The sequence below is a fragment of the Dromaius novaehollandiae genome, chromosome 7 (assembly GCF_036370855.1).
Source record: "Dromaius novaehollandiae isolate bDroNov1 chromosome 7, bDroNov1.hap1, whole genome shotgun sequence".
Lineage (NCBI taxonomy): Eukaryota > Metazoa > Chordata > Aves > Casuariiformes > Dromaiidae > Dromaius > Dromaius novaehollandiae.
In genome coordinates this window covers 43,396,413-43,408,564 of record NC_088104.1, presented here as the reverse complement: position 1 = coordinate 43,408,564, position 12,152 = coordinate 43,396,413, and the positions used below count along the sequence as shown (strand labels likewise).

General features: G+C 44.1%; 1 protein-coding gene across 4 annotated transcripts in view; it reads left to right on the top strand.

The window, feature by feature from the left end:
* Positions 1-12,152, top strand: part of AGAP1 (ArfGAP with GTPase domain, ankyrin repeat and PH domain 1) — a 394,511-nt gene that overhangs the window by 319,721 nt on the left and 62,638 nt on the right. The window contains exon 14 of one of the 4 annotated variants that reach the window (XM_064515404.1): positions 11,898-11,975. The exons of the other annotated variants lie outside the window; for them this stretch is intronic. Within the exon in view, the coding sequence (XP_064371474.1) occupies positions 11,898-11,975 (78 nt within the window). The remainder of the gene's footprint in view (positions 1-11,897; positions 11,976-12,152) is intronic. 4 annotated transcript variants of the gene reach the window in all.

Genomic DNA, 12,152 nt, shown 5'->3' with positions numbered 1-12,152 from the left:
GTGGCTAGCAGGGAAGCCTTTGACACTAGCGGCTGATGTAAATGCGAGATTTAATATTTATCTTTCCAGGCAAAATGCAGTCGTTACTCTGTGTTTTATTGAAAGATGAAAGGCACCAGAGCTTAGACATGAGTCTCTTAATTTGTTGAGCCCCTTGAGTTTTTCTTTTTTGCTTTATCACACAGTCATGTGGTGTTTGTGTATGTCCTGGCACAAATCTGCAATATTTAAAACATGCAGATACCAAATTGCACACACACACACCCACACACCCCCGCTTTGAAACTTCTCCGTTTGGAAGCTACTCACAGCATCTCCCCAGGGATTTTCTGCAACTGCAGCTTTTGAAAAACGTCAAATTGTAAAAGCGATGATGTTCATGTAAGATCCAGTTGCACAGAGTCAGAAGTTAACCCTGATCTTGTTGGGTTTGTTCAAAGCAGTATTTAATATCTGGGCAGATACGGGGTAATGCCACACCCAGAGCAGTTTCAGTTTATGATTTTTGCATTTTGCCCTGGTTATGTACTGAGGAGCAACTTTCTGCAGTAGCTTCCCATGTGTGATCTCAAAAATCCAGAGGAAGATGCATTCTATGGAGAAGAGACAAGATGTTGGGGAGTGTTTTTTCTACGCTCAGAGTAACTTTACAACGGAAGAGTCTTGCATTATTCCCTCCCCAGTAAGAGACCTATTTTAAGACCACTCACCCAAAGAGACAGAGGCCTTCAGGGTCCATTGTAGGTTGTTGCAGTGGCTATTGGTTGAGTAATGAGTTTTGGAGGTAAAGTTGGCTAATGTTAAATGTGAAGGGTCTTGAGGTCCTTGTCCCATTGCCCACTTTATGTTAGGAGCTAGCCTACTAAATTTTGCAGACTCTGGGGAGTCCTAAAATGCAAATTATTAGATTTACTGCTAACGTAGCTAAATGCAGCTGATGGGAATGTGGTCCAAGATGGGAACTTCTGCTGAGATTAGCCCTAACAAACTTATCTGTGCCTCGGGTTGTCCTCCTTGCGACGTAGGGGCCAGAGTCCATGGTCTGCGTTTTCTAATAAAGGCAGATTATGGGGAAGGAGCTGAAAGGCATCTTCCAACTGCATCAGCGCAGGCAGTCGTAGAGGCTCAGGCAAAAGTGGAGATGGTGACCTTCCTGTTTTAGCGCCCGCGTTCAGGTTTATAGAGAGATAGTCATTACGGATGGCTTAGTAGTTTGGAGGAAAAGGCCTTGACACAATAAATCTCTCCAACTAGAATGTCTCTGCTGAGGAGTCCCTGTGCTAGCACGGAAAGTTACACCGCAAACAGACTTACGGGCTTGAACTATTGAACACCTAATACCGGGAGATCGTCTCGTGTTTATTTTCACAAATGATGAAAATTAAGGAAGAATTAAATATAGCTTCAGTGGAAGGTATTGTTGCGTCCGGTCACATATGGATGTGATTCTCCGCCGAGAGCAAACAGAGCAGTTTTGTGCACGCCTGCCCTTCCCGTGCCCAGCAGACGTGCCTGTCGCTGCCTACCGTGCTGCAGGGCAAACGGCTAACAAGCCTCGATCACGCGGTGGATTTTGCAGAGGATGGAAACACTTCAAATAAATCCGTTTCTGAGATGCCATGTGGATATTCTCTTCTAAAACGGTGTAGCGCAAGTCCTTTTGCACAACTTGAGCTTGCTTGTGGTAAGCAGGATTTAGATCCTCTAGCCGAGTTACCTTGCCTGTGCTTTACAGCTTGGTTATATGTGTAGTAATCTTTAGGATCTGATACAACAATTATTTTGTTAGAATGGGATTTTTTTTTAATTTTATGCAGCTGTACTTTGTAGTCATATTTTTATTCGCATAGGGTGAGCTTGCGTTTCATAGTAGTGCAGATGGTATGGATTAAACGTGAGAAAAATGTGAGAGTCGGGGTAGGAAAGGAAATTCTGATTTCCATTCAATTTTGTAGCTGTTTTAAATTTTAGGGTAAGTAAAAGATGGAACTAACAAAATGACTCGAATGCCAAATGCTTAATCTGGCTTTATTTGTATCAACTTACTTGCCTCCTTTGATAACAGTGAGGATAGTGAAAAATCTCACTTGCCATTTTAAGATCATGTTTATTAAATGCTGGACAAAATAGATCTAAAATGAGCGTCGCGGCAGGTCTTAGGAAAAACCTAACTCTGCATCATCTGTATATACAAAAAAAACCCTCGAGGAAATGAGAAGTGTAAGCATTGCATAAATATTGATGTCACCCACTAACTGCAATTAGCTTTGGCTTATTTCTCGTAGGGCACCGTGGCCGAAGTTGCACTGAAGCGCGTTGAGCAGCGCAGAGTACTTTCCTGACCTGCTTTATGCATAAATATTTTTTATCTTTGAACAGTTTATGATTTTTCTACCATATGAGAAAACAACTGCACTCTGTTTGGCTTTAATTCAGCCCAGTGATATTACTTTATTGTAGTATATTTTATTTTTAGCTTACAGTATTTCCCTGTGACACCTAATATACATTGGAAAAGAAATTTCACGAAGGAAGCAATGGCCGCGTACTTCAGAAATTTCAGGACGCCTGCGCTGCAAATTACTTTTAAAGCGAGCAGGGAGAATATAACTCCTTTTGAGGAGAAACAGCTCTTTCTGTTGTTTTGTAACTGTTTTCCTGACAGTAATTGCTTGCACTGGCAACAAAACGCGGCTGCTTTTTGTGCAGAGGGGGAGAAGGCTGCAGAACAATGCGTCTTTGCGTAATGGATTTAAATGCTCCCTGTTTATCAGCCTATAACGGGCGAGATTGTCGGCTCCCTATCCATAGATGAAACTGATGGTCCGAAACGAGAATAAATCCATCATGCCGTAAAAGTAGTGGTTCTCGGTGGAGTAAGCGAGTGAGCCTTTTCTCTTCTCGCTGAGCCAATACTGGGTCTGAACGGCAGAAATAAGGGAGGCTGGCTGAGAACAACGCGTGGCCCCTGCTCACTTCTCCGATGGTCCTCTCCTCCGTGGGCCACGTGCTGCCCACACGCTCCATGTCCTCTTCAACTACCCGGTGATGTTTGCTCCAGCTCCTCTCCAAAATACCTTAGCTCTACCTTTTATGCTCTTTAATGCCAGCATCGCTGGTAAGGATTGAAACCCAAGAAGTCATTGCAGTTGGGGTGTTTTACCTGGCTTGTCGTCACAAGTGTCCTTCCAGACGCGCACGGTGGTGCAAGGAGGGGTCTCAAGCGGCGTTGCGCGGTGCCGTTTTTGCCCCGGCGTTGTGTTGGCTATGAAGGGGTTGGAATTGAGAAGGGTGGTTTCCGTCCGTGCTGGCAGTGGTGTCCGTGTGGTGTTACTTTAGCTGTGACTATGCTAATTGCAAGGGTGAGATAGATCTTGAAATCAAGATGTTGACTAGATGATAGAGTAGGAATTCAAATATTTTTAAAATTCCAGAGACCTAATATAGTATTTTATATCAAATCTAATTAAGTATCAAAAAAAATTACTACTGCAAAACTAGCATGATAGTAGTAGTATATATTTAGCGTTTGGCATTAAAATATCATGACTCAAGCAGCTGTTCCATAAGTACTTTGTTACTTAACCAAAAATAGAACAACACACAGTGTACATATGCAGAGCTTCTGGGTAACTCTAATGATATACAAGTAATGCTACATTTTTCTCATATTTCTGATTGTAGAAGACATGATACAAATGATTTAGCAGTGTCAGAAGGTCTGCTTGTGCCCTGTTCCACCAGCTAGGAGTAGATGAACTATGGACAATAAATATTAAAATGCCATTAAGATTAAAAATATTTTTAATAGGTGCATTTGTTTTTTTTTTTTTTGTTTTTTTTTTTACTTTTCAATTACTAGAATGGGTTCAGCTGGGATTTACAGAAAAATGTCACGTCATTGAATCAAAATCATTGATGTTTTTTGAAAAGTAGCATTTTGTCCTGAAAAATATTTTTGCATGGTGTTGGGCTTTATTTTTTCCCCTCTGTAGCGCGTCCCCTTGTGCAACTGTGCACGAAAAAAAATGGGGGCAGTGTGACAACCTGATTATCTCATTCCGTAATCACTCAGCTACCTTGGGAAGCCAACCCAATTGGAGAAACTAACCTTAGAAATTGGTCGATCAAATGCTACAAGCAAGGTACTTGTTTTCCAGTATTGAAGCTGGTGGTCTAGTGATCACAGCCAAGCAATTATGGCCCTGTTAGATAGCATGAGTAGTAGTCATTAAATAATTATACCTTTGATTAGCTGCTTTAACTGTTCGTTGCCTTTGAAATATGATAGTATAATTTAAAGCTTTTATTAAAAGACAATTTTTCTAGGTGGTTGAAAAGGATGTGTGTGTGTGCGTGTGTAAAAGACCCATAATTTTCTGCTTCAGATAATGAAAAACTGAGAAAAATGTTTCTAATTAACATTTATTTTTGTCAATTTGAATCTTGTATGTTTATAGTGTATTGGAAATGCAGTGAATAGTTTAGCTAGTCCTTTACCTACTGCAAAAGTTTCCTTATTGAAAAAGGAATTAAAAAAAATTTTATATATTTTTTTTTTATTAGAGTAACATTTTTCACCATTGTGAGTAGAAGTGTGAACTTGGGTTTATTTTTTCCTGAGCTTGGAATGGTCAAAGCTGAAGCTAAGCCAAATGTAATTAAGTATTAGTGAACGCTGAAGTGCTACTTTTAGAATGTTTTATGGTTTCAAAATACAGCACTAGATAGGGTTTTGGTTTGGCAGGAGTTTGAGGGGGGGCTTTTTTTTTTTTTTTTTTTTTTTTTAACCTCAGGCATAAAGATTTACTTTTGTTTGGTTAGGTAACTTTTATAACTGCAGCTTGACATTTCTACTAATTTCTTTTATCCATGTCACCCTGTCTAAAGCATTAAAAAAAAAAAAATTGATCCAGACTTTCTAAGGAGCTTGATACCCAGCAGCTTCTCTTTTTCCAAGCATTCAGGTGTCCAAAAAGGAACTATTAGATGTATGAAAGGCCATTACTGTCAAACTTGGGTTTCTGAGTTTGTGGAAGACCCTTTGGTGGTTGTGTCTTTTTGTATTTAAGCTCTATTTTTCTTTCTTTTTTTTGGTCTGTTGGGATATATATCTTATTAACACCAGTCAACTAAGCAGAAACATTTGGAAACTTCAGAATGTCATTCAAGTGTTTAAAGCTGTTTGACTTTGGAAATCTGGTTTAATGGATCTACTATATGCACCTTGGAGCATCTGTTAGGACTTGCGGAGAAGTGGTGTATGCTTATTAGCTCTTTGCGCTCTGTATTTTTTTTAAAAGGGTCTGCTTTTTAGTTGAATTTCGCGTTTGTCATATCTGGAAAGGCCCATCGCTCTTCTGCCGACCAGCACGGAAGCAGAATCCCCTTTCCGCTGTTCTCGAGCTCCCCGTGGGACCACACGCGCTGCAGGATGAATCGCAAAAGAGCAGGAGGAGGGCGGATACGTAGAGCCCGTCCCCCAGCGTGGTGGCAAGTTTATGGAGATCACGCTGGGGTTTATCCCTGAATACCCCCCAGCTCTCAAGTTTGCCTCTTAATGTCCATCTATATAAACAAGGTTAGATAAGATATGCAAAAAGTTCACGTGGCATCTGCGATGGGAGAGGGCGATTCTCCTGCATCTTCTCAGGCTCTAATTGTTCCGCAATAAAGCTAAATAACGAAGCGTCCTTCCGTGCACGGGCAGCGTCGCTTGTCCTGCGCCGGGGGTGAGGAGCGGCTCGGCGGCGCGAGCGGCACGCCGGCATCGTCCCCAGCCCCCTTCCGCCGGCGTGGGTGGAAAGATCCTATTATTTCTGATAATTGATGCTGAGGGCTGTGGCGTGCCTCATTTAATCAGCGCTGTGCAGCACACTCCGGGGAGGTAATTCAGGCACGCGCCAGCGTCCAACATGGCTGGCGAGGCTTGGCCACCCCACCTAACGGCTACATCATTTTTTAATCAGCTGTCTGAGGACTATTTATCTAATCAACAAAGAACCCTGCCACACGGAGACCCGAGGTGACGTCAACCCGTCTGCAGTTTCTCCGGATGGCGGCGGAGGATTTTTTTTGGAATGAGACTGTAGATGTTAAGACTCTCCTAAGCGTAAAAGCACATTTCTGCTTATCCAAAGTATAAACGAGCGAGTTTGAGTAAGTTGAAGGAGGTTAATGTGATGTTTAGGTGACTAGTGTCTTAAGCTTCCTTCGAGGACTTCCGAGGTATTAAATAAACGTAACCTCGGAGGCCTAGATGCGTAGTGCTGTAGGTACCTATAGGAAGAATGGCTTGTGATAGTAGTAAATGTATTTGCAATACTGAACTCCTCAAAACTAGGCAGGAGATTCATTGCCAGAGAATAAATAGCCTCCCTCCTGAAGAAAGCAAACACAGAAATTCGGGCTGCCAAGGGCTTGTTCCCAGATGTGAAGTTACTGGCTGAGCAAATAGCAAGATACGCGGTAATTGGGAGTCATTAGGTTTAATTGATTCCTCGTTAGGCCGTATCCTAACAAAAGGCTTATTCCGAAGCCTGCTCCCCTTCGCTGTGGGCACATGTGCCCGTTCTCGCGTTGAGGTGTACACGTGTGTATTTATGAGCAGGCTTGGTTCGTATGCAGCACGCATGTTAACCGAGCGTAATTCGGCTCAGAGTGAAGTATTCAAGAGCGAGTCGGCAACGGTAAGGTTGCCCGAGTTTCCAAAAACGACTGGATGCCCTCTGGGAACATGGGCTGGAACGGCAAACCGCTGCCACCGTTTTGTCCCTGGGCCTCGCTGTAAGGGACAGAGGCCTCCGGGCCATCGGCTCCCGCTGGTTTGAAGTGTCTTCTGTTTGGATCCAGTTTTCAGAGCACGTGTTAGGTAGCACTTGGATGTTGGAGGACCTGGCCAGCTGTTAAATAGCCTGTACAGCACCCACTCGGAGAGGGCGGATTACAGTCCCTATCTGACAAACTAGAAAACCGAAGATAACAAAATACCAAATACAGCAGGATTGTCTCTGGTCAAACCCAGTGAGGCCATTCGGTACCTGCAGATCCATGGCAAGGGCTTTGTGACTGCCAGCCTTCATGTGCCGTAGCCACAGGTACCCTCTCTCCGCTTGCAACCGTCCGTCTGTAGCATTTCTTCATGTCGAGCCACAAGTGTCCCAAATCACGCTCGATTTAAGCAGCGTGCCCAGGACTTCATAGAAAAGCCAGAAAAACTGCAGGGGTAGTAGTAAATACTTCTGTCATCTCCACGTCTTTATAGTTCTCGAGGTCTGAGTTGCAGATCTGGAAGCTCTGTGGTCTTCATGCAGCCAGTGAAGCACAAGGACAAGTTGGTGGGAGTTGCCTATTTAAAAATGAGGGCAAGCGGGGAAAGTTTGTTTGGAACAAAAAAAGTTGCCTAAGCTCTAGAAGAGGTCACAGCCTGTTTTGTAGAAAGAAGAGTTTATTGAACCAAGATCAGTTCCTGAAGGTCTGCAAAATGGGCACTGCTTAGGGAGCTAGACGCCCCAGGACATTGCTTGGTAAGCAGCAAAACTCACTGCCTGCAGTTCATCTGTAGTTACTCGCCTTTGCCCAACGGTCTTAGAAGCTGCCCTCTCTAAGGGCTCTTTTAGGGTGCCCGTGCCACGTGAGCTCGATGCATCACAGCCCTCTGCTGCAGGAGAGAGCCTGTCTAGCACTATGGGCGGATGCAGCAGTGGCGGGGGGAAAGGGGATTTATGGGTCTTGAAAACAGAAACTGTCCCATTTCAAGAGCCGTTAGACATGATAGGGTTGAGTCACGCTTGTAGGGCGCTCTGGGTGGAAAGTTTGCCTCGCTGCTTCTCTCTAATGGCAGTGCTGGGTTCAACAGGATTGTGTGGTTGCTGAATCGGCATGGTATTTTTAAGGCTAGGATGAAGATTATGTGCAAACAGTTTGAAATGAGTTTCATATAATGTTATGTGCAGAGCTGAACAAAACCTGACAGCTGTCATGAGTAACACAACCCTTGCTAAAACAACAGATCACTGATACGATAACCCTATTTTATAGAAAGCACTGCTATCAAAAAATGTGAAGCACAGTGCATTGAGAGTGTCGGCGTACTGCTTTGCAGGGCCGTGCTCGCTTTCCAGCTGTACGCGAGGAGTATGCAAGCACAGAAACTGCATTTACTATTAGAAACCAGAAAAGAAGCATTTTTCAAAGTGGCTCGAGCAAGTGTTGAGCCTGGAATTGTTGATCTCCTGGGTCTGAGTTCAGCACAGGCTAAGCACAAGCTCGATGCCCTGCAAGATGAAGAAGTCTTTGTCCTGGCTGCGGCTTCTGCAAGCTGTGAGCTCTGGAGGTCATGGACGATGCCTGGGAAATCTTGATGCATTTTCTGGCTGCGAATAGTCCTAGCTGAGAAATGAATGAACAATGGCAAGTGTTTTGTCTTACACGGTTCACCTGAGCTGCGCTATTTTAAATATTTAGATAGCAACATTGCAAGGTACCTCCTAAAAGTCGAAGCTCCTACATATCTAACATGCTTTGAAGCACAAAGCTGGCATTAAATGGCTAAAAAATTTGCAAGAACATCTTGGAGAAAGTGCCAAGTAAAAGGGGTGAAGGAGAGAAGTGGGAGTGCTTGTGTTTATCCCCACGATAATCACCTCCTGCTTGTCGGTGGGGAATCGGGCTCACGCAGCCCTCCTTTCTGGAGGCAGCAGTTGCCAGTGCATCTCCCTGAGGAGATGCAGAGAGTTTTGCCACGAGGCAGCTTTGCAGTTGTGCACGCTGTTTGTTCACCATAAAAAATGATGATGAGATTTTGAACATTATGGAAAGAAATACGAGCAGTTTGATTAAACAAGCAACTGCGTGTCCATCGAGCAAACCCAGGACCTGCTTTATTTGCAAACGTGTAGTAGCAGGACTAAGCACTGCAGCTGAAGTTTCGGTGGAAGGAGGAAACAATTTTTTAATTTCTACGTCATTACAAGAGTGAAAATTGTCTCACCGGGCTTACGTGTGAATTTGCTTTGTGAAGGTAGGAGGGTCATCTTGGCAATCGAAATCCTAGGAGTCAAGGAGCTTGGACGTGACCAGAAGCAGCGCTTCTCCTCCGTGCCGACGTTCTGGTCAGGATGGTCCCGTGAAAAAAGTGTTTCTTACAGATTTTGATTGGAAACCTTTCCTTTTTTTTTGTAAGTATACATCCGCAGTTAGCAACTAGAGCTTATGTTAAACCAGCCTGTGAACCAGTGAAGAACCCAGACTGGATGGGCTGAATATTCTGGGATATAAGTCAATGACAAATCAGGCACGCAATGACCTCCAGTGCCTGTTAAGGCCTGGTTTGTAGGTAACAAAAATTTATAGTCGGTATGTAATTTTGAAGGCAGTCAGGGTAGGATGGCTAAGCGGGGCCCCGGCGTTCGCACAGCCATCCATCACCCTGCCGGAGGCTGCGCTTGGCACCGTCCAAAGCCCGGGGACGATAATATTATTGTGTTCTCCAAGGCAGCGGAGCACCACAAGGAAGCAGGCTGGAGTCTCGCGGATGCTCAGCGTCGCACTAGCAGGTATCGGGACCTCGGCATCGCTGCGCAAAGGTCCATTTGTTTGGCAAGAAGGAAAAGGCATGACACGGAAGGCATTAGGATGGATTCTTTCATCAATAGGTTAATAGAAAACCAGGCGGCGAGTTCCCTTCCCGCTTATACGTCCATACTCCAGCGTGCGATTAGAGTATGAAAAATGCAGGCAGACTAGGAAAGGGTCTTTATATACTGGAGAGACTCTCCCTTTTCTGAGGGGTGCCAAACCTCGATTTTGCCTATTTATATGTAAATTTTTATCAGGAAAAGCAAGTTTTCCGCTGGGAAATTGAGCCTCTCTAGTTGTTGCTACCTGCTGAGACTTGTTAAACGTTTCTTAAACCTGAAGGTTTTGCATATTGGAGGATGCATGCAACGAAGACGCATTTTATTTTGATGAGTTTTAATTTTTAGATGGATCTAACTTAGGTAACATTATGTATTTTAATTTCAGTAAGATACATTGTGAAGACGTTGCTCAGATCACCAGGTCTCCGTTTTTCCTTTGAGTATAAAGCATTAGAGGCTGCAGAACACTTTATTAAAACAATATATAGCTTAACATCGTAGGCTGTTTAGGTATTTCTCTGCAGCTGCAGTTTAATAACTCTTTGAGAGTGGCGTTGCTGTCTGTGTGGTTCGAAGGCCTTTTTTCCATGTCCATGAGGATGATGTTAAACAGGCAACTTTCCGCGAACGGGGCAAGAGAGGAGTTCGGGGTTAAAACCAGACTCGGTGCAGGAGCACGTCACCCACTGGAACCACAAGGTCCGTGCTTTTCGTGGCCGGTACCCACGGGTAGCAAACAAGTGGTTTTCCCAGGCGTAAATCTTGAGCTGAAAACGGAGCTTCTTGTTAAGCAGCTCAATGACTTCATGTTTGAAGTCATTAAAAAAAAGTTTAAAAAAAAAGTTCTGTCGTATATTTGGAAAGAAAATTTAAAAATGTATTTTAGCACCATGCCTGCTATGTCGCATGATGTTCACATCATCCTGATGGATAAGGGGCCTCTGTGCTGTGGGGGAAACCATTTTACCCTGGACTTACCTGTGTTTCTTCCTAACGGACTCTGCGCTCCATCAAAGCGGGAGACTCTTCAGTTCTAAAAATATATTTTAGAAATGAATCATTATTACCACTACAATTTATACTGCCCCATTTTGAAATATTTTGAAAAAAAAATTTTTAATCCATTTTACAAAACAGTTATGTGCCAGACAGTGTTGCATCGCTGTTACATGCCGCAAAGCCTGCAGAGAGGTGAGTCTTGGCAGATACGCGGTTCCCTCCCCGGACGGGGCGAGCGGTGATGGCCCTGGGTGAATAACACAGGACACTTGCTATTTTCATGCAAGTCACATTAGATGCCGGCCGTATCACGGTGTTCGGACTTGGATGTTTCGAGAAAGGAAAATACATCCCGTCTGATGAAACTTAGTCTAAGCGTGTTGGTTGAATTTACTTCTCATGCTGTGAATGCACTTTTGAGGCAAAGCAGGTAGATTTTCAGGACCGTAAAGACTCGGTCTCTCACGATGAGCACAGTATTCGAGTGCCTTTCAACGCTGTTTTTGGCTAATTGTAAAACACAGCAACTCAGGAGAATTGAAAAGTTTGCTGCAATTCTGGTGATGCAACAGTGATGTCTGTTATATAAAGAATACGCACTTTTATTTTCCAAATAAGCGGGTACTTTGCAGTGATTTGCCTAGGAGGAGGGCGAGCAGCAAAGCCGTGATTTGCATGGCATCACTGTCTCCTTGACACCCTGCGAAATAATTAAGTGATGCTGCAAAGCTCAATGCTAAAAATAAGGTTTGTTGTTGTTCTGATGATTTTAAGCCCATTACACCATTACCTGAGCTTCTAAAGTCATCACAACTACAGGCATCCAGTGGGTAAATAGGATCTTTTGGAGGAAAGGCGACTCTCGTCTGTCCAGCTTTTGTGGTTAATTAAGCAGCATTTTACGGGAGTTGTTTTGTGTCTAATTGTGTGTCCCGTGTGCAAAAAACTCTGTGCTTTTGCAGTCCTGCCGGTCTGGTTTTGTCTATTCCAACAGCAGAGCCGTTTAATCTTGTCGAAGCTCATCGTGTTTGAGAGACTCTCCCGTCCGTGTTGCCCGTGGATCGAGAGGCTCTGTGTGCGCTTGCTGTGTGCGGCTCTGCCGGCGCAACCGGCTCGTGCTCGCGTTTTACTTCTCATGCTATTTTGACGCTTTCTTTTTTTCCCCTTCTCCCCCCCTTTTTTCTTTTTTTTTTCCCGTTTCTTTATTTTTATTTTATTCTCTTTTTTTTCTCTTCCCCTTCTGCTCTCTGGACGCAGCCAAACGCAAAGCATGGAAACTAAACCGTGTTGGTAGCCTGCGAAATATATACAGCAGCAGCAGCACCAACACCGAAGGTAACGAAACGACACCTTTTAGCTGAACGCCTCCCCTCTACCCCCTTTCCGTAACCTGCTTTTCCGAAAATCGTCCTCGTTGCGGCTCTCCCTCACCGGCTGCAGGAATGGAGATCGGATTTGCCCAAAGCATGCGTGCTTTCATCTCGTGTTTGCAGAGTCATTCCCGTGGTCTTT